The following is a 22,173-nucleotide window of genomic DNA, read 5'->3' as shown; positions in this document are numbered from 1 at the left end:
GCGAAATATGTAATCGAAACAAATATGACCGACACCCATACAAAATTAAACTTGGCTCAACACCGAACACGAAAAAACCATTAGAAATAATTCATATTGACATATTTTTAACTCAACCGTACATCTTTTTATCTGCAGTAGATAAGTTCTCTAGATTCGGAGTATTGATCCCAATAAAATCCAGGAATATAGTCGATGTTAGAAGAGGCCTGCTGAAACTTTTCTCAACCTATGGTACACCGGAGCTTATCGTAAGTGATAACGAACCTGCATTTCGATCAGCCGACATAAGAGGTATGGTAAATAATTTGAATGTACAGATGCATTTCGTGCCTGCTAATCACAGTGAAAGTAATGGTTTGGTCGAAAGATTTCATTCAACAGTTGCAGAAATCTTTCGATGTATAAAGCCCCAGTACAATGACCTTACGCACAAAGAAATTTTCTTAATTGCTTGTACTTTGTACAACAACACGATTCATTCAGCCACCGGTTTCAAACCGAGAGAGATTTTCTTTGGGCTAAAGGACGAACACGAACGGCCTCTTGACATTCAGAAAATGATAGAAAAAAGAGACAACTTCTATGATGAGGTAATTTTGGCAAACGATAAGACACGATCAAAAAATTTATCCTTCCACAATAAAGGAAGAGAAGAAGCACCTCACATAGCAGACGAAGAAATAGTTTTCAAAAGGATTCAAGGAATCAAAAAGAAAACTAAAGAAAGATTTTCACCGACTGAAGCTATGGAGGACAAACAAAGAACGATCCTCGATAGGTCCGGCCGGGAAATTCACAAAGAAAACATAAAAAGACTTTGAAATTAATATTTGTCTTTCTTTCAGGATGGACTTTCGGATCATCGCACTCATTTCTCTCATTCCCTTTTCCTATCCTCAATTCATTCAAATACATGACATTTCGAATAATCCGGGTGCGTTAATTATGAAAGTTGGAGAAGGAAGAATTAGTTTAGGCTATGATAAGGTTTTGCACATTATAGAATTAAACCAGTTCCAGAATTCAATTACTACAATTAAAAATGTGTTGAATCGAATCAACAATAAAACAGGAGATTTTTCAAATTTAATCGAATTAAAGCTTTCAATGATAAATGATACATTCATGAGCCTTCTCCCAAGAAACAGAAAGGTAAAAAGATCAATAGAAGTGTTAGGAAGCACTATCAAACTAATCACCGGAAATTTAGATGCCCAGGATTTGAGAAATATTAATGCAGATCTATATGCACTGAAAAACAATGAAAATAGCTTATTAAATGAAAATAACAAACAAATATCTATCAATGCAAATTTTCAAGAACGAATTAATATTGTAAACAATCAGATCAAGGATCATGAGAACAGTTTAGCTAAAATTTTACTTAAAGAAGATTATATCATAACTGAATCCACTAAAATTTCAATCTTATTTCAATTAGATATGCTCTTAAACTCATTACATTCTATAGAAAATAGCTTATCACTCGTCAAGGTCAACATAATAAACAAACAAATTTTATCAAATAGTGAACTAGAGGTCATAGCAGCAAAGCTAACCAAGCAAGGATTCAAGATTGATAGTTTAGACGAAGTTTGCGTGTACCTGACAACTACAGCGTTTTATCAAGGAGATAACATCATTATCAGCATCAATATCCCTAACGTACAGCCTATTGTGTTTGACAAAATGCTTTTATTACCGCTACCTGTGAACAACAAAACAGTGAACATTGACCACAAAGTAATCTTCAAACATGTAAACGAGACGTTAGCCGTTTCTACAGGATGCCAAGAAACGCCCAAAATTACTATCTGTAAACGAGAACTATTGACAAACATCAGTGCAGATGATTGCATCGCACCATTGATTAGAGGTTTGAACGGAAAATGTCCCTTCTCAGAATTGCCACAAACCATCGAATATGAATTACCCGCACCTGGTACCATAATAGTCAAAGCGCTCACCAACAAAATTACATTGAGCAGCACGTGTGGAATTAATCAAAAAGAATTGAAAGGCATTTTTCTCGTCTCATTCCACAATTGTACCATCATTATTGGAAACAAATTATTCGAAAACTATGAAATTCAATTCCGTCACCCTATTATCGCACCTCTAAGGTCAAACCAAATCGCAGAAACACATTTGGAAAAATACGTCAACATAACCCAGTTACATGACCTACATATCGAAAACAGGAAGAACCTTCAATCTTTGGAATTGAAACAACATTTATCAATTGGTTCCTTCATATGCGCAGTTATCCTGATTACAACAATTCTAGGCATCGTTTATCATAAAACCAAAATATCTTCAACAGCATTAGTCGAACGCACGGGTCGTGCTTCTTTAAGGGATGGAGGAGTTAACAGCCAGCGTTTCCCAAGAACGTCACCAATAGCAGACGATCGAGATTCCCACAGAATGAAGACCGCAGCATCAACAACAATCGTCGCCCCAGCATCAGTCACGTACACGGTAAACAAATCTTGTATCGCGTTACCGGCGCTAGGGAATAGTAAATCGACAGGGTTCTCACGATCGGCAGCTAGCTAGGTTAGGCTTAGAGTAAAGTTAGAACAAAAATAAAGTTTAGTTTCAGTTTAACCTTAGAAGTGAAAAGTGTTCTCTCTTTTTAAAAACCCCTTTGCGAGGGTAGATATTTTAAATTATATATATATATATATATATATATATATATATATATATATATATATATATATATATATATATATATATATATATATATATATATATATATATATATGTAATTGCAACTTCGTCGTTGAATTGACTGATTGAATCTACCATCCTATACAACCACAATCTATTGGAATAACATCTTTTATCATCGTTTTGTTGTAAGAATTTCATTTTATTACTGAATACAGATTAATACAGATTTTTTATACAAAGAATACATATTTTCTATAAAAATATCTGGCATCTCTGAATACAACTGACGATATTCAGCACTTCCACAAAAAAATAAGAAGAAGAAATAATGTTGGCAATGATGGAAAATCCGGAATTCCATCATTACTCGTGTCATTACTGAACTCGCAGACCTTACACGATCATTAAAAGTGTCATTACTTTTTAGTAATGACACTTTTAATGATCGTGTAAGGGCCGCTAACCGCCACCCTCTATTTATCATTATGGTCGGTGAGAGTTTGGTGTTATCGAGTTGCTCACTACCCACAGTGAAGACAAGAAAGACAATGAAACAGGTAGACTATTTCGCACCAGAGGAGCCAGATCTGCAGATTTGTTTGTAAATTTACAGATTTTGTACGTAGTGCTGCAGACATTTGCAGACTTTTGAAAATCGAGTTTTTCGCAGACTTTCGTCAAAATTTACAGATTTTTGAAATTCTTGCGACCTTTTTTTTTGCTCGCCAAATCAGTTTAGCGTATCATACTTTATAGAGAAAAATGGCTTCCAGCAAGACATATTTGCTGACTGCAGATTTTTTTTCGGATATACAGACTTTTCCAAAACTGTCTGAAAATATTTGAATTTTTTACGTGGCATCTCTGCTTGGCACTACAAACTGAGCAAGCAAAACTTCCAGTGACTAGGTACGGTAATTCAATTGACGATGATTTCTGGAAGAATCGGCAACAAAAGAAAATTGAATGAGAAGTGTTATGCTGACAATCAACGGCCATAAATTTCATTTTCATCAAAAAATATTCGATTGAAATTAAGTTTTACCGCACTGCACACTACCCTATGATAAAAAAAGAACCGGAATTTTCATTTTAAAATTCCCGCGCTTGTCCAATCGGTAAACTTTTATTCTCTCAACGTTGGCAACACTTTTATACACATTCTGCCAAATTTTGACGCATATCGTACGATTAGTTTTTGTTTGGCGTCTATACAAAGAAGTTGAAAAATTTTTGTGCGACAATTTTAATAATGGATAAAAATTTAGAACAACGTGCGTGCATCAAATTTGGTGTTGCAAATGGATTTAAGTGTTCCGAAACGTTGAAAATGTTAGAAAAGGCCTTTGGTGATTCGTGTCTAGGAAAAACACAGACATACGAGTGGTATAAATGCTTCAAAGGTGGTCGTACAAGCTTGGATCTCTTATGAATCCGCCGAACACATTTTAACTGATGTTTTGGGTTTGAAACGCGTCGCTTCTCGGCTGGTGCCAAAAAAGCTGAATTTCATTCAAAAACAGCGTCGTGTTGATGTTACTCCCGAATCGGAATTTCTATCTAGGAAAATTCAAGAGCATCCTATGGGACCAAGAGACCTTTCATTTAAAACTAGGCGAAAGTATTATAAAGCGCCACTTCTGGCCAAAACGCCTTCCTTCCTTCAACACTTTTCTAAACAAAAGTTTTATCACTAACAATGTCTTTTCGTAAGATCTTCCTGTTATGCAAGTTCGGCAGTTGTCGTTTGCTGGAAAATATGAAAAACTCAAAATATCATTAGGCATCTTTTCGATGTAAGGTTTTGCTTCGACTGAACAAGCATTTTAACCGTATAAAACGTCAAATGGTCGGTTGCTACTTAGCAATTAACTTTTAGAAGTGCTTATGTCTCTATTTACAGTATAAAAATCCAGAGAAACAAATCCAATTCTTTGATATACGAACAGTCACTCAACGGTTATTATGCCCCACCTTCGGTTCAACAGTAAGCTTCGAATAAAAATATTTTTTTAAGATTTATAACGGTTATTAAAACAAAATGTAGCTTTTGAAGGATAGAAAATGTTGGTTTTCAATTGTAATTAATTGATTTGCAATTGATTTCTGATGCAAAAAATATCTTCTTTATCAGCTTTTCTTCTATATCGACATTTCAAGGGACATATTGCATCATTGTTGTGGAGCGTAATGTCTCTTATTGTGAGGCATATTATATAGTTTCTGGGGCATTATACCTACGGCAAGCGAAAAAACTGAGAATGTGTTCGTTTTGGAAAATGTTTTTGTATCAATCACTTCTACCGAAATTCTCATCACTTCTACCGAAATCATTGAAAATTATGTTCCTCAGGCGTATTGCAAACAAATACCTACATTCTCGAAGAAAATATATCAGTACATTTAGAAATATCTCAATGTTTTCTTGAGGAGAGCATATTATAACACTTTACCCTAAGTTTGTTAAAACCGGTCTAGCTTTCTCCGAGAAAATTGAGTGCAGATATGGTCATCATAACTCTCATTTACTACCGAAACTCAAACGAACTACATTTTATTCATTATAAGTGGGAAGTTGTTGGGAACATTATAAACAATGTTACGGACTGGTAACAAATGCATATTTTTATATTTTTCTAATTTATCAATCTCCAATTTTCAGTGTTTCTCTATACACTTTGAGTTATAACTAAATAATGAGCGACTTTAGATCCTAATAAAACTTTGGAGTCAAAAAAGTAGTCGAGTCAATCATTACACTAAATGGATCGAATTTTAGATAATCATTTCCTAACTAATCCTTCAAAAGAATTTATTATAGACGTAAAGAGTTGTTAAAGAGGTGAGCCTTCTGAGTTTTCAATGCCGAAGTATTTCCTAATAGTTTAGGTTTGTTAAGAATAGCTATCTCAGGTTATTTCATTTGAAAACCTAACATCAATTGTCCACCTATATAATTAGCTATATATTACACCAGCAATTCAAACCTGTGGAGCATATAATCAATAATAACCTACTCAACTAATGATTGATGAGATTAACGGAAGAAGTAATCAATAGTCTACGAAACATTTCGTCTACAATACAACACACACCAACCTTTCTATCATTGCACATCTTGAGCTTCTGTATTGATTTTAATATGAAATCTGATAACATCTTATCATTATGCAAATACCGTGCATCAACGGCATAAACATTACTCATGCTGTTAGTCACCCGTCAGTGTAACGTAGACAAAAACACAGGCGAAACGGCCTTTAGTCGTGACATCACTTGTAAAGAGGCAAGAGTAATTTAATTGCCCGCGCTGACTTCGTTCACTTGAAGCCCTGGTTAATCCCACATTTTGAAGTGAAAGGTTCAGAGTAAAAACATGGGTATGTCACCAGAACTATTGCAGCCCAAATTGGTTAGTTGAAACCTGTATGATTGGAGCGAACATGATCCAATTGAAAATTACTTTAGAATGTCATTACAATAAAGGGGTCCACAAATCTTATTCGGGACTATTATTGAAAAAACAACAGCATAAAAATAATCGATCTTCCTCCATGAGCAAATCAATACATACATAATTTATTATCCGTTCGTTAGCATTCCGTCAGCAAATAGATGCCATTTATACAGATTGATCAGTAGCTTTCGACAAAACTAACCACAAAATAGTACCAGCCAAGCTCGATTGATTAGGTTATAGTAGTTCAATTTTGAATTAGCTCCAATCATATTTCATCGACCCAGGAATGCCCATGAAACCCAAAAATTGTATAACAACACCTTTTACAGTCAGCCCTTGAGTTCCTGTAGGCAGCCATTTAGTACCGTTAATATTTTTACTTTATTTCAACGATTTAAGCTTGTGAGAAAAATTTCAAAACTTATCATGTTCACACCTGATATGGTACAATCTTTATCAATAAGTATATTTTGACATGGAAACAACGAAAAATCTCTTCACCTAAAATTAAGTTACTGAACGAATCCTCGAAAAATGCACAAATTTAAATAGTTTTCTGATTCCATGAAGATTTATTCTCGAGATTCAGGTGCGTTGCCCCGTTTGCGTTTCCGGACGAGCGGCGGAGGGAGAAAAATCACGAAAAAGGGATGGGTATTTTCCCAATTAGAAAAAAATAATAAATTTGTTTCTTCTGTTCTTCTTTAAACTTTTATTTGAATAACGTCTTTTACATAGTGGTAGCAAACTTATCGCAAAACTATTATCACTTGTTATTTTTTTCACGATAACACTACATTGGGTCTATGCGTCTTGTGATATATGTTCTGTTCACGCAATCTATCTTATTCCTTAGAGAAGGTTTCTTCTCCCACTTGCTACCATCAGGCTATGTGCTTACAAATTCGATATTTACTTCTATTTATCACTATTCAAAAACTGTTAACATGCTTTCTGTCAATCATATAATGCGAATTCTCTTCTTTGTAACGGTATTGTACCCGAATTGATATCACTTAAAAACGATTATTAACACGAGAACTCGGACGAGACGGACCAACTTGTCTACGGGTCGAATCCCGAGACTAACGGCTATTTACCACGCACTCTTTACAACTGAACTAACTAACCGACTACTTAATAACGACTCTTTAATTTGTCTACGGGCCGACGCCCGAGACTAACGGCTATTTACCGCGCACTCTTCAAAACTGAACTGGCTGCTAACTCTTCCCAACTATGGGTTTTTATGCTCCTAACATTTACTTTCGGGTGAAGCCCGAAGATTTTAGTACAAGTCGAGCTTGTGATTTTAAGTAGACTTTCTCCCGAAGTTCTACCGAAAGCCGAGACCACTGTCACTATGCCAGAGACAGTGACCAGTATCCGTGAAAATAACTTTGTTTTTACAACATTGCTGCGCTGACTAATGCCCGGAACTGTCTATGGTTTTATAACAATATTTCTTAAACATCGTTGCGATGACTAATGCTCGCAAATGTGCACGCTTCAATAACAAAGTTTATACCTGAAGGTTGCAGCTACGCTGATATGAGAGTTTCCTTCACAATTTCCTACTTTTTCTACAATACTAGCAAATTCGAAGGAAAATTTGCTAAGGGCGCTGCACAGGCAGTCGAGATTTACTACTGTGGGCAAAACATAGTAGGAATTTCAAAATTCTTCATTTGTTCTTCCAAATCTATTTCGTCCCCCTCAAAGTAATCCTTCCTGGCCCCAATACACTTGTGCCAACGTTTTCGTACAATCCTCGAAACAGTTGTTAAAGTCAATTTCCGGAATAGCCTACAATGCGCGTAACGATTCACGTTTGGTGTCTTTAATTGGCTCAAAATTGTTACCCCGGAGCGGTCGTTTGAGTTTACTGAATAGCCAGAAGTCACACGGAGCTAAATCAGACGAATATGGTGGATATGGAACGATATTGGTTGAATTTTTGGCGAAAAAATCACGAATCAATGCAGTATGCGACGGTGCATTATCGTGATAAAAACCCAAGAGTTGTTAGCCCATAATTCCGGTCTCTTTTTACGAATAGCTTCAGCTCTGGATCCAGATGCACTTGCTCCATAAGCAAAGTTTCACGTTCTTGAAGCGAGGGTAAAATATAACACAGCTTAGAATCAACAGCGAATGTACATATTCGGCCCAGCGACAGTTAAGTTTGTTCTTTTCAATATCGTCCCATTGATCTCAATACTATATTGCACTTTGTATCTGTCACACAAAACAAACAATATTGCAGTGTTATACTGCAATTAAACAAAACTCCCATCCCTTGCTCTTGTGTGTAATATTTCTTACTATATTAAAGTCAAATCCTATTGGCGCTTCATTACGAATGATTCGGGTCAGTAAAACTGTTGCTATTGTTCAATTTAGGATTGCCGAATTTTATGTCAATAGTGTTTGGCCAAGACGGTAAACGAAAACTCGGCTGTGTAAAACTATGACTCTTTTTTATTAAAAATTCTACAATAAAATTTAAGTGCCCTTCATAAATTTTTTTATTTGAATATACTTTGAATGTAAATAATATTTCTTTATACTAATAAATGGGCTTGTAAAAAATTAGTCAGTTATCAGGAAATCATACAATTATAGATCTTCACTCTGTCATACGCTGTATACATGTACGGTTTGCGCTGGTTTGACTTCCCAGGGTAAATGTTTGGGGTTTTCCCCTACTCAGGAAGCATTGATGATGACAAGGACGCATTTTACGCGCAGTTCGAACGTGAGTACGACTGTTGCCCAAGCCACGACGTCAAGATCATCATAGGAGATCTAAACGTTCATGTAGGCCAGGAGGAGGATTTCAGACCAAGATTGCAAAGTTCAGCGCCCACCAGCTGACGAACAAAATCGGCTTACGACTCATCGATTTTGCCGCCTCCAAGAACATGACTATTCGTAGCACCTTCTTCCAGTGATGTTCGAGTTCAGCACACGAGCTGCTTTATACCTGCTGTGTGTATAAAGCAGCTCGTGGGCTGTGCTTTTTCAAACCAGACTCATGAGCATGTGCTATTTGTGTAGTCCACCTACTGACAAGAGACAAGACAAGAGCGGACACTGTGTGCTCAAAATGCTCAAAATTATATTATATTATTTAATAAGGAAACGGACGGACGGACACTCAAGTCAGCACATGAGTCAGCTCACGAGCTAACCCTCTATTTCAGCTCATGAGCTATCAGAAGAGCCAGCACACCAGTTAAATCGCGAGCTGGTTCTACGAAGCACACGACTCTCGATATAGTAGCAACATGGCAAAAGAGCGTGTGCTTCAGACTTCGTGTGCGTGTTTTTCAAAAAGCACAGCACATGGGCTGTATGAGAACTGGCTCGTGTGCTGGGCCATCACTGCCTTCTTCCAACATAGCCTCCCTTATCGTTATACCTGGAGATCATCACAGCAGACGAAATCGTAAATCGACCATGATTGATGGAAGGCACTTCTCCGACATTATCAACGTCAGGACCTATCGTGGCGCTAACGTTGACTCTGACCACTATCTGCCCAAAACTCTCCGCCCAAAACTCTCCGTCATCAACCATGCGCGGTACCAGCTACCGCCACGGCACAAATAGAACGATTAAAGCAACCGGATGTCGCCTCAGTATACACGCAAAATCTCGAGGCAGCGTTGCCTCGAAGACTGCTGGAGTACAGTAAAAGCAGCCATAAACAACGCAGCCGAGTGCACCGTCGGGTACGTGGAACGGAGTCGATGAAACAAATGGTTCGACAAAGAGTGCAGAGTGATTTTGGAGGAGAAGAACGTAGCGCGGGTGGTAATGCTGCAGTATGAAACCCGGCAGAACGTGGAACGATACAAACAGAAGCGGAAACAGCAGACCCGCATCTTTCGGGAGAAAAAACGCCACCTGGAAGAAGCGGATTGCGAGGAAATGGAACTGCTATACCACTCTTAAGAAACGCGGAAATTCTCCAAGAAGCTCGACAAATCACACAACGGCCCTGTGCCGCGTGCCGAAATGTGCAGGGATAAGGACGGGCGCCTCTTAACGGATGGACGTGAGATGATTAAAAGGTGGAAGCAGCACTTCGATGATCACCTGAACGGTGCGGAGAACGTAGACATGGGGGTTCAAGATAACGGAGGAAACGACTACGTCAGTGCAGCAGAAGACGGAAATGATCCAGCTCCCACACTGAGGGAGATTAAGGATGCCATGCACCAGCTCAAAACCAACAAAGCAGCTGGTAAGGATGGCATCGCAGCTGAACTCATCAAGATGAGCCCAGAAAAGTTGGCCAAGTGTTTGCACCGGAGGAGTGGAAGGAAGGGATAGTTTGCCCCTTTTAAAAGAAAAGCGACCATTTGTAATGCGATAACTCTCGTGCGATCACAATTCTGAATGCCGCCTATAAAGTGCTATCCCAGATCAAGATCGCGAGAAACTTTGAAACGGTGGCAGAGTTGTACACTCGCCTGAAACGCGAAGCAGCAAAGGTTGGACTGGTGGTGAATGCGTCGAAAACAAAGTACATGTTAGTTGGCGGAACCGAACACGACAGGATTTGTGTAGGAAGTAATGTCACGATAGACGGGGACACCTTCGAGGTAGTGAAAGAATTTGTTTACCTCGGATCCTTACTAACGGCTGATAACAATGTGAGTCGAGAAATACGAAGACGCATCATCAGTGGAAGTCGTGCCTACTACGGTTTCCAAAAGAATCAGCGGTCAAAAAAGATTCACCTCCACACGAAATGAACCATGTATAAAACGCTTATAAGACCGGTGATACTCTACGGACACGAAGCATGGATCATGCTTGAGGAGGACCTGCAAGCACTTGGAGTTTTCGAGCAACGCGTGCTAAGGACGATCTTCGGTGGTGTGCAGGAGAACGGCGTGTGGCGGCGAAGAATGAACCACGAGCTCGCTGCACTCTACGGTGAACCCAGCATCCAAAAGGTGGCCAAAGCCGGAAGAACACGGTGGGCAGGGCATGTTTCAAGAATGCCGGACAACAACCCTGCTAAACAGGTGTTTGCCACAAATCCGTTGGGAACAAGAAGGCGGGGAGCGCAGCGGGCAAGATGGGTAGACCAGGTAGAACGTGATATGGCGAGCATTGGGTGTGATCGAGGATGGAGAGCGGCAGCCACAAAAAAAGTATTGTGGCGTACTATTGTTGATTATGTGTTATCTTAAATGTGAAGTAGTGCAAATGAATGTATGTAAGAAGCAAACAGTGATATTGTTTGTCTTCATCTTCCCATGCAAAAGACACCCTGGCAAATTTGCTTGAAGATAAATTTTCAATACAATTAGTTGATATATCAGAATCATGAACTACTTACGCTAATTAGAAATCAGAGTATTACAATTTTGACTAATTCCAGTCAGTATCCGAATAGCTGTCAAATGTGGTCGACAATCGTGATCCAGTTTACTTCGTTTATGTTTATGTTAACGATAGGCGATAGACCTCGGATCACTGCAGCAGATCAACAAATACTATAAATAACCCGATGAGCTGTAGTAAACTAAACTTGTTTGTTGGTATTCCAGTAACTGCCATACACATGACAGATGCTGTAATAAATACAGTATCAAATGATTGTTTTTATAAGAAATAATATTGATTAAATTGTTGCAGGATAAGGAAGATTTGCGACGCAGTTTCTTTGATCTCGCTGAACGTCAGCATAAGGATTCCAACGCGAACCAAATTCAAGGGGACAGCAGCAATCTGTTGCCACCAACACTGATCATTCCGGTAATCAACTGTCCGGATGGTGATGGAATGGACGATCCGAAAACACCCGAGAATAACATCGAAGCTGTCGGTCAATCACTTGCGGTGAGTACTTTTAATGTTCCGTCATGATAGGAAAATTACTGACGATGATCGAAACAGGTTCCATTCGATCGGACTTCCGCTCTGCGAAAATCCTGGGAAGGATTCAAGGACATCTTGAGTTCAGCTCGCAAGGATAAAGAAAAGGACCCGCGCACAGTGGAGGCCGAAAAATTTAACCTAGATGCCGAGTCCACCCTGGAAGACGTAATGAAAGAGATCATCCAGGAAAAGAAAATTTATAACGCAGCCTGGATTGAATCCAATAAAGGAAAAGGATATCAGGTAGGAGATGATGATGAACGCATCGAAGATACGAATTACAAACTTGTTTCAGATTACGTTCTCTATAGAATCTGGTAACAAATGTGACGATCTGATTTACCTGCTCAGTTCCTGGGGAGTGGGAGAACGGTTCAACTCGACAATCTCCATCGCCTCTTGCACGCTATTCACCGAGCAACCACAGGAAGAGGAAGCAACTTCGGAGTGAGTATATAAGCATTAAAAACTTTTCAGTGTCCACAGTTCCACTGTTCCAGTACAGTCGACAAAATTAAAATCGTGCATTAAGTATGTACTCATGTCCATAACTAATTTAATGAAAGTAGGTATAAGAATGCAACACAATTTAAAAAAAAATGGAATCTAAACAGAAAACTAATGAATACTAATACGATTCGCAAACAATTGTGAAATATTACTTATTCTAATAGATTTCTATCCCAACGTTTTCAGAGCAAATGCCAGCAAAGATGGTGGCTGGAATAATTTTCTGTCGTCTGTGCGGGCTCGCCTAAACGTGGCACAGATCGTCGAAGAGGTCAAACACGACGCCACTATAACATTCGATTTCGTCTCAATGATTGTCGTTGCAAGGTAAGCAGTTTTCCTACTTAATTACTACGTAACCATTCATTGCGACTATCTATAATGTAATCCAGTATATTGGCCGCATTTGGACTGATTGAAGATAGTACGTTGTTTCTGATCGCAAGCATGCTGATCTCTCCGTTGATGGTGAGTATGCTAGTAATGCGCCTGAATGTTGATATTCATCATTGATGTACTTTTTTCTTCCAGGGTCCAATCATTGCAAGTATCTTTGGAACTGTAATCAAAGAAAGAAGCCTCCAATTGATGGGAGTAAAAAACGAAATGATCGGAATTTCGTTGACCATTTCTGTCGGGTTCATTTTTGGACTGATTGTGTGTAGTTTGGATGAAAGGTACGGCGTGGGTGAAGGAATCACCAATGAAATGCTAAGTCGGTGTGAAGTGCACTCCCTGCTAGTGGGAATCGCGATTGCATTGCCCTCGGGAGCGGCCGTGGCAATTGCAATTCTAGGTGAAAACATCGGATCACTCGTTGGGGTGGCCATCTCAGCTTCCTTGCTGCCACCTGCAGTCAATGCGGTAAAGATTGTTACATTTGATGAATTCAATCTTTTTTTTTTTATTTAAGAAAAATGTGTTTTTTGCAGGGTGTTTTATGGGCACTTTCTGTTCTATGTTTCGTTCTTGGAACACCCGATGAACGTTATAGTGCTGTAGTGAAAACTAACATATATTCTGATAACCAAACACTTGAACTCTTCTCACTTGGCTGCATGAGCATGTGTCTTACCTTGCTCAACGTCATCTGCATCTATCTGATGGGTGTTATATTCCTCAAGGTAATGCATTTTGCTCTACAGTTTATGATTTTTTACTGAGATTCCATAATTCTCAGATCAAAGAAGTTGCTCCGATCGTTCCTAAGGATCAGAAACAATTCTGGAAGCACGATATTAAGATCGCTAGAGATTACAATAGGACACTGCACTCCACAGACGGAATGTCCATGAGCAAGCAGCTGATCCAAGAATTGACTGCTCTTCATAACCAAGATCAGGATGGACGAGGATTTGGTTCAGAGTTGAAGTTAAATACCATCACCCGAAATCAGCACACCTGGTCTCCAAATCACAATTACCACCAGAGAGAACATAGACCGACCATACAAGAGCTCGAAGCACTCTACCTCAGTCTGTCAGCTAATACTGGCGAGAGTCAGTATCACTATTCGACACACCATGCTGCCCATCCGTTTGCGAAGTACGAAAGAATGAACTAAATAAACATTACAAATGAAGACCTAATAAATGATCCTAACACAAACTATTCACAGGCTTCCTGCATCTTATATTCGTTCATCGAAACCATGGTCACCGTCAAAACTAAACGAAGACGTATGTTTGGCAATAGCATTTCATAAACTTAACATTTCATGAGCCTTCACTTATTCATTGCACAGGGTCAACCATCGTCCCCAACCGGGCATAAACGAATGGGTTCGCACCCAATGGACATCGGACATCATCGGCTTCAGCGATTTTCTGATTCGATCCGCAGCACATCGGCCCCACTATCGAAAATCCTGGAAAATGTCCCCAGTGAAGGGATTTCTGGTATTCGACCAGGCTCAGTATTCGGCGAAGGAACCTCCCGACGAAATTCCATCATGGGCAGGCCTTTCAAATATAGTTTGAAAAAGTCCAACAAATTTACCGTCACCCCGGCCTTCGATCCTGCTGCCAAAAAGTGAAATGTTTAAAGTTACTGTCTCGAAGTAAAATGAAGAGGATGCGTCTACTTAGGAATCATCTGCTTCCGTTTATTGTTTTATCGAATGTATATTATTTGTAGTTGTTTGTCAATGTTGTATGATGAATTTAAAACAAATTTACATTCTAAGATAACAGATTTACAAATCTGTGCGCCTTAAAGTCGGTCGAAAATTTAAATTTACTGCAAAACTTTTCATTTATCCATACATGTTATCACTCACTATCCGAAGAAATTCATTCTTCTACTATTCTGCTGACGACGGCTTTTCTGTAAGCAATTGTCCAACTTTCTTCCGAAATCTGAATTGACTGGTAGATGGCAAGTAGGACCGCCATTGATATGCAGCATTGCATAATCGACACAGTCTACCAATCCATCATTGTTGCAATCTTTACCATATTTCTCCATGTACTGCGTCATAATTTTCGTCGCACACTCATACTGATTTGCACAGTCTTCGTACGCACCCCATCGGTTCGGATCATCTTGTGTTTTCACTACTTTGCCCGCATCGATCCAATACGCACGCGAAATTGAGAAAGGTCCACAATACTGCAAGTAAAATACTATTTAATTTCAATTTAACAGCTAACCGCGTATATCATGATGACAAACTCCTTGTCCACACTGCAATCGACTGCTACAACCGGTTGATGCTTCGCAAATGCAACGGAAGCACGAAGAGTTTAGGTTCGAAAGGAAGATTCCGTCGATCATAACGATTACGCAAAACAGAACCAACAACTTTAGACAGGCCATCTTAATCCACAATTGCACTACTTAAGCGATAGTCAGTACATTACTAACGCCAACTAAAACTTATTGCCGATTATTTGTTGTTTATACATGGCCAGCTATGTTTGATTGCAGCTGTCAATCATTCAATTCTTGTTTATAAATTAAATCCTTCTGTACTTTATTCGAAAAATGATCGATAATTTGATACAACAAAGGGTGTGTTTTTAGAGTGTCACAACTTTCTTTTGAATGAAACGCACAAATATGTAAAATTTGGCTCAAATTTGTTTTAATTGAAAAATCAATTCATGACAATTATTTTTGAATATGTTTTCGGGCATATGGCATATACATGGAATGAGAAGTCCCGAGCCTAACAAAGAAAAAGTCGATTTTTTACCGTGAAAGCTTTCTTATTCTTCAGTATAATCTCCATTTAGAGCGATACACTAGACCCGTCAGTCCTCTCACATTTTGATGTCCTTTTAAAAAAAGATTTGTTAGGGCCTACAAAATAGACTTCCCTTTCTGCAAAGATTTCTGCAATCGACGAAAATTTCTTTCCCTGAAGAAACCTTTTCAGGTTTGGAAATAGATAATAGTCGCTGAGGGCCAGGTCTGGAGAATACGGAGGATGGTGTACCAATGCGTACCGCAAATCATTCAATTTCATTTTTTTATCGAGACATGAAACTTGTTTTTTCATAGTTTGATGAAAACTAGAACTTGTCTAACACGATCAGCTGTTATTCAAACACTAGTGGATAAATTGTCATGATATTTGGTATTGGGTCATCTATGCAAAAATATACACGGTTTGAAACTATTTATCTCTTTTCTGTGAGAGGCTCGAGACTTTTCATTCCATGTAGTATAATGGATACGATTTTTGAACACTTTCACGCACAAATCGGAATATATTTCAATGATAATACGCTCAATATTGTTCTCCAAAGCATCCGAAGCGTTGTTCTCGTTTGCATAAACCAGCTGAACAAAATTCCTCACGTTACTGGTGAAATACGTTTCAAATTGAAAATTTTCAATGGCAAATGAACGTCATTTATGTCAGTTACGTAGTGGCCGTTTCATGTAAGTTTCCCATGTATTAAATAGATATTTCTATAGTAAGAATGTTTCAAATTCATCTGCGAGTAATGTATTTCCGGACAGTTCATGTTAATGTAATTAAAATCGCTTAACGCTTAAAAAATTGCTGCTAAAGTGAAGTGGCACTATTTGTATTTTCTTGAAAGGGAATCTGTAGCATTAGGCTTATTAGCAACATTCTTGAAGACGGAATCAAAAAAGCTCTTCCAACGGCCATTCTGCAAGTGGAGGAATAACTTCTCAATGTCTTGTGAACATTTTGCTGGTGAATTTCCTCTTGGGAATTTTAATCTTTTGTTGCATTTCCATATCATCTGTGAGTTTGGTGATAAAGCTATTAGCAGCTATTTAGGCAAAATTTCGTTGTTCAAGCGGTGAACGATTAGCTGCCCCACGAAGAGACTACCAGTAAAAAATATGTATTGCAATAGGCGTCTTAAGTTCAAATAACTGAATAATGAGTTAAAACAATCAAGACATTTTTGCTTTCATGCACACAGATAACTTTGCTCATTGAAATGTTTCATTTTTTGCTTATGGTGTATGACATTGCTCAGCTGTAACGTTTCATTACTCGTTTGCGGTGCGTGTCTTTGCTGGATGCCATTGCTAAACTGCCAGCACGATGAATCAAAAATGACAGTTTAGTTAACACAACAGTCGATTAGTTGTACCAAACTTTAACCAATCAAATTCAGAAAAAGAACTCAAATGTTAGTTGTTTTGCGATCGTTGGCTTTTTCGTGCGGTTTTAAAATCGTTGTGACGTGTGATTACTATTCGCAACGTTGTCAACGTTAGTTCGAGCTCCATAATCAATTATGCTTACGAAATAATGTAGTACTGGCTGAGATGCGACAATCCTTACGAAGAACGGGTAGCTAACCACAATGCACTATGGTTCGAAACGGGAAATTAGCGTGACAAAAATATTTTCACTATTAAATATTAGTTTTTTGTAGTTGGTGTCTTCACAAAAGTTATTTGTAATCAAATGGCGCTCCTTTTGATGAAGACTTTCTACTTGAAGACCCAAGTAGCAAACATTGTTCTAGTACTGAATTTATTAACTCTTCTCGCAAGAATTATGCGATTGAAAAAGCGCACTTTTCTGGTATGATGTGCAACAAGCTTCTTGTTTCATATGTTCCACAACAGTAATATTTGCGAAGAGGAAACCGGAATTTAAACTCCTCAAATGATCTTGTCGTACAGTCAGTTAAAAAACCGGATATGTAACTTAATCCATTCAGGTTTTTGAGTTGGTTTCACAAGCAGTAATATGAATGAATTTTACATTCCTTACAAAACGTGTTGAATCAATTGTCTAACTTATCTAACAAAAATAACCGATATGGAGCAATTGTGAAACCTGCCAATTATAACAAGTTTTAATTGTTACTTGGGTAGGGTGGTCCTCATTTAGATTGAAATCTGATATCTAACGTTCTTAATTGAACTCAAAAATGATTTTGTTGTACAATAAAGTTGTAGTAAATTTTATTTTGAGCAACTTTGTTGAAACGAACACCTCTCCAGCTCTTCATTTGATCGAGTTACATTAATTTTCCCGAGTAAAAGTAGGGTGGCTCCTGAAAAATCACTTTTTTTTTCTAATTCTAAAATTGTCTTCAGAAGAGTTGTTCTTTTTCATATGAGCTACCAGTAAAAAGTTATGATTGTTTTTTCATCAAAAACTAGTCAAGCTTCAAATATCAATATTCACTAGATACCAGATCGATAAAAATGTATCCTATGCGGTTCCTGAAAGGTCATAATATAAGTAAAAATTTAAGAGAAAATTGGAAGGGTGTTATTTTTTAAACTTTTTTAAATTAGTTTTAAAAATACCTTCCAAAACACTCAAAAACATTGCATAAATCCTAAACGCCTTAACGTATCAATATACTTCCTTCAGCAAAATAATAGTATTAAATTAGTTCTACAAGTGTTCCATACATTGTATGTTCGAGAAATGAGACACACAAAAACTATAACCTCCTAAATGTCCCTGACTCAACTTTATTTTTCGACACATCCATGCAGCGCGAAGTGCGTGGAATCCCGGAACACCTACGCTCGTTGGAAATCCCAAAAATATTTACAAGTAAGTTCAGGCATATTGGGCCGTATGAATAAAATGTAGTAAAGTCTGTTGTTTGTAGTATCTTCTCAGAAACAAAGTCCACAGAGTTTGGTATGAATAAAAAACAAGTTTGAACATGCAGTTAATGCTACTCCCGAATTTAAACATTGACTGCATACCATATCGACACAGAGCCGGAAAAGCTGGTATAAGCATGCACAAAGCAAGAAACGTACTTACATTTGTAAAAATTTCTGTACTTCACTTTATCAGCAAACATACGAGTAGCAACCTCTAGAGCTACCTACCGAAAACTTGTAGTAAATACTACAGCTTGTAGCATGTTTTGACAGGAACGTGATCCACACGTAGCTTTTACTACCGAAATTCAAGCATGCTTCGGTAGGTAGCTCCAGAGGTTGCTACTCGTGTGTTTGCTGATGAAATGAAGTAGACAAATTAAAACCAAACCAAACGTGTTTTACTCTGTGGACTATGTTTATGAGAAGATACTACAAACAACAGACTTTACTACATGTTATTCATACGGCCCAATGTTTCGGTCTCCTTTAGGCTTCAAGAACCTGCATCTGTTTATATAGCAGAGTTAGCAGCAGTTCATTATAGTTTGAGTGTAATCGTCACATTATCTCCAAACCATTATTTTCTTTTCACAGATAGTCTGAGTGCAATTGAAGCTATTCGCTCAAACGCTGCTGGCAAATATGAACCTTTTTTCTTGGGCAAAATAAAACAGTGCCTGAACGTCATATTGAATAATAATTATCAAATCACAATAGTTTGGGTCCCGGCTCATTGCTCCATTCCAGGCAATGAAAGAGCCAATATTTAACCAAACGTGGTGCTATTGAGGGTGAAATTTATGAGAGACCGATTGCTTTCAACGAATTCTGTAGCACGTCTCGCCAAAGAACACTTGCCAGTTTGAAAGCTTCTTGGGATAAAGATGATCTGGATCGGAGGATGCACTCAATTATTCCTAAAATATAGACAAAGGGATGGTTCAGGGGACTGGATGTGAGTAGACATTTCATTCGTGTGATGTCCAGACTCATGTCCAATCACTACACGTTAGATGCACATCTCCTTCGAATTGGACTTTCCGAGACTAATCATTGTGCTTGTGGCGAAGGTTACCGCGATATTGATCATGTCGTTTGGACATGCGTGGAGTATCGTGATGTCAGATCTCAACTAATAAATTCCTTGCGAACCCAAGGTAGACTATTCAGTGTCCCAGTTCGCGACATTCTTGTTTGTCGTGACCTTCCTTCCATGAAACATTTTTATCATTTCATTAAGTCCATTTGAGTTCCAATTTAAGTTTTATTTTATGTTAGACTGTTTTCTCTTCCATGAGTTTAACCAATAGCCAACATATATGATATTGAATAAAAGTGATGAACTGATACAGACAAACCAGAAATAGTTATAAGATCATGTACAAAATGAATGCATTTCATTTAATGTATTTTATAATAGCAACTCGCTTGATAAAAACAGTGTTTAGATTAGCTAATGAATACCGACATAGTAATATGATATTCGAAATTTATTAGGTTTAAAGTACTATGTATTGTGGATGCCACGGCGAAGAAAAACTTATATATATATATATATTGCATATGAAATAAACGTATTTATGAAAAAAAGAACTAATCGGCTAGAATACAGATCTCATATCGAAAGCAATGTAAACCCTAACATTGTATTGAGAAATATCGATACAGCCATAAATAATTTAAATATGCATTATTGAAGTTCCAAAAGCTCAAACTAAATTCCATTCACCTTCATCTACATCAATATCAACGTTCTTGTAATCCTACTATGGAATAGTTGAGAACCTTTAAAAGGAAATTAAACATAGATTCACTGAACAAATCAATCCATATTTTGAATCTTTCTAAGCTTCTATACTGTTTCTCAGAAACCATTTTCAGCTCTCAAAAAAGGAACCCAAATACTCCCTGCAAATGGTGGATAAGATCAAAGCCGACCACTCTTCCAATTTTGTGAGTCCTATTGACATCTCACAGAAATATGAGCTATACGACAAGTATTGTTTCAAGATGACATTACTGAGACAAATTGTGTTGAAACAAGGACAATCATTAGCAAACTTGAAAACATAAAGACTCCTAAGAAAGTTCATTTTAGTAAAACATTTCCCTATGTTACCTTATTCAAAAACGGTTTTCCCTGGGTTTTCCCGGTTTTCCCGATTTTCCCGGTCACTTGCCACCCTGACTTAAAGAGTAGCGCATATAGGAATTCAGCGATCGAACATGATAATTTCAGTTTTCATTACACCCAAAACTTCTTTTATATAAGATTTGTTTGTTCCGCGATTGATCTGATATAATTTGACCTGTTTATATAATTTTCTATGTTCCATTTGATTTCATAACGGTAGTAATAATAAAGAAAGAATAAAATTTTCATAATGGAATCTGTTTTTAACTAAAAACTGTTATTTGTTATCACATGCTACAATTAAATAGTTAAAAGCATAAGTAGTACAATTCATCGTAGCTCTTCGTGAACGTGATCATAACGTTTTCAGTTCTTCTTCTTATCATTGTCATTATTCACACCATCCATTCGCCAAATAACCTTCTCGCGTAGCGTTTTCGGATTTCCGTCGGTAGCCGATTTGACCTGCATCACTACCGTTTCCAGCCGAATGGGACGCGTCTGCTGAAAGCGATCCTCTTTCTCCGTATGGTTATGTGTCACATTGTTGCTAAACTTGTTCTCCGTGTTAGTCGTCTCAAACACCGTCTGGTTCACAGGACTTTTCGGTCCCTCCAATCCATTGTGGTACCGCTTTTTACTTATTGTTATTGTTTCATTTTTCGTATTATTCACATTTTCCAATCGCTCTATTTTGATTTCTTCTGTTGCATATAGTTCCGCATTTTTCTTGTGATTGGACTCTACCCGTTTATCGTCAACCGCATCATTATCATGGTTGTTCATCAAAAAGTCACTAATCTCAAGAAAAAACTTGGCCGGTAGATTATTCCCGTTGATTTGAAGCATTGAGTTTGATTGCATTCCCTGCTGTGGTTCCTGTTCCGTACTCTCTTGATTGGTTAAACTTGGTTGATTGCTTTCTTGATTTGGAATTCCAAACAATTTCAGTATGGAACTACGAAGCATAGCTGCCATGCTTGTGGCTTTGAGTGTGCTTAATGACGATTCCGGTACTTGAATTTGGAAATTTTTAACATGCAGCCGAATGTTTGTTTCGCCGTTTGTTTGTCTCTGATCATACCTCACGTCAACATCTCCGTCGGCGTCGACCTGTCGATTTCTTTTTCCAACCGTTCGGAATTCAGATTCACTTTCAGTCGATACGAATACGAGTAATGTGATCAAGGTAACACAAATTAAAATCTGTACTAAAATCTGCATTGCTTCAGCAGGAATTGTTTATGATTACTTGAAAGATTTGCAGTTTTACGAACTATAACATTGAAATGACCCGTACGCTTCGACACGATATTGCACTGGCGAACCCGTTTGTCTAAATAGTAAAAGTTTGATTACTGCACGACAGGTTGAAACGAAATACACGCCCGGAGCAACACTGACGCCTAAA

The 22,173-nt window shown here is 38.0% G+C and overlaps 2 protein-coding genes across 2 annotated transcripts in view; one reads left to right on the top strand and one right to left on the bottom strand.

Annotated features, from left to right (window-relative positions):
* LOC131427604 (uncharacterized) overlaps positions 1 to 14,787 on the top strand; it is a 23,403-nt gene extending 8,616 nt beyond the window's left edge. The window contains exons 2-11 of the mRNA XM_058590951.1: positions 11,801 to 12,004; positions 12,062 to 12,286; positions 12,339 to 12,490; positions 12,740 to 12,880; positions 12,946 to 13,021; positions 13,085 to 13,417; positions 13,486 to 13,677; positions 13,734 to 14,098; positions 14,172 to 14,232; positions 14,298 to 14,787. Of these exons, the coding sequence (XP_058446934.1) occupies positions 11,801 to 12,004; positions 12,062 to 12,286; positions 12,339 to 12,490; positions 12,740 to 12,880; positions 12,946 to 13,021; positions 13,085 to 13,417; positions 13,486 to 13,677; positions 13,734 to 14,098; positions 14,172 to 14,232; positions 14,298 to 14,588 (2,040 nt within the window). The 3' untranslated portion in view covers positions 14,589 to 14,787. The remainder of the gene's footprint in view (positions 1 to 11,800; positions 12,005 to 12,061; positions 12,287 to 12,338; positions 12,491 to 12,739; positions 12,881 to 12,945; positions 13,022 to 13,084; positions 13,418 to 13,485; positions 13,678 to 13,733; positions 14,099 to 14,171; positions 14,233 to 14,297) is intronic.
* Positions 14,637 to 22,173, bottom strand: LOC131429131 (uncharacterized). The gene is made up of 3 exons (XM_058593176.1): positions 21,132 to 22,173; positions 15,227 to 15,391; positions 14,637 to 15,163 (listed from the first exon to the last, which is right to left on the bottom strand). The coding sequence occupies exons 1-3, from the start codon at positions 21,984 to 21,986 to the stop codon at positions 14,831 to 14,833; spliced, it is 1,353 nt and encodes a 450-aa protein (XP_058449159.1). The 5' UTR covers positions 21,987 to 22,173; the 3' UTR covers positions 14,637 to 14,830.

This window comes from Malaya genurostris, chromosome 2, assembly GCF_030247185.1.
Source record: "Malaya genurostris strain Urasoe2022 chromosome 2, Malgen_1.1, whole genome shotgun sequence".
In the NCBI taxonomy this organism is placed as follows: Eukaryota; Metazoa; Arthropoda; class Insecta; order Diptera; family Culicidae; genus Malaya; species Malaya genurostris.
The sequence above is the reverse complement of the archived record's forward strand: the minus strand, read 5'-3'. Positions and strand labels throughout refer to the sequence as shown.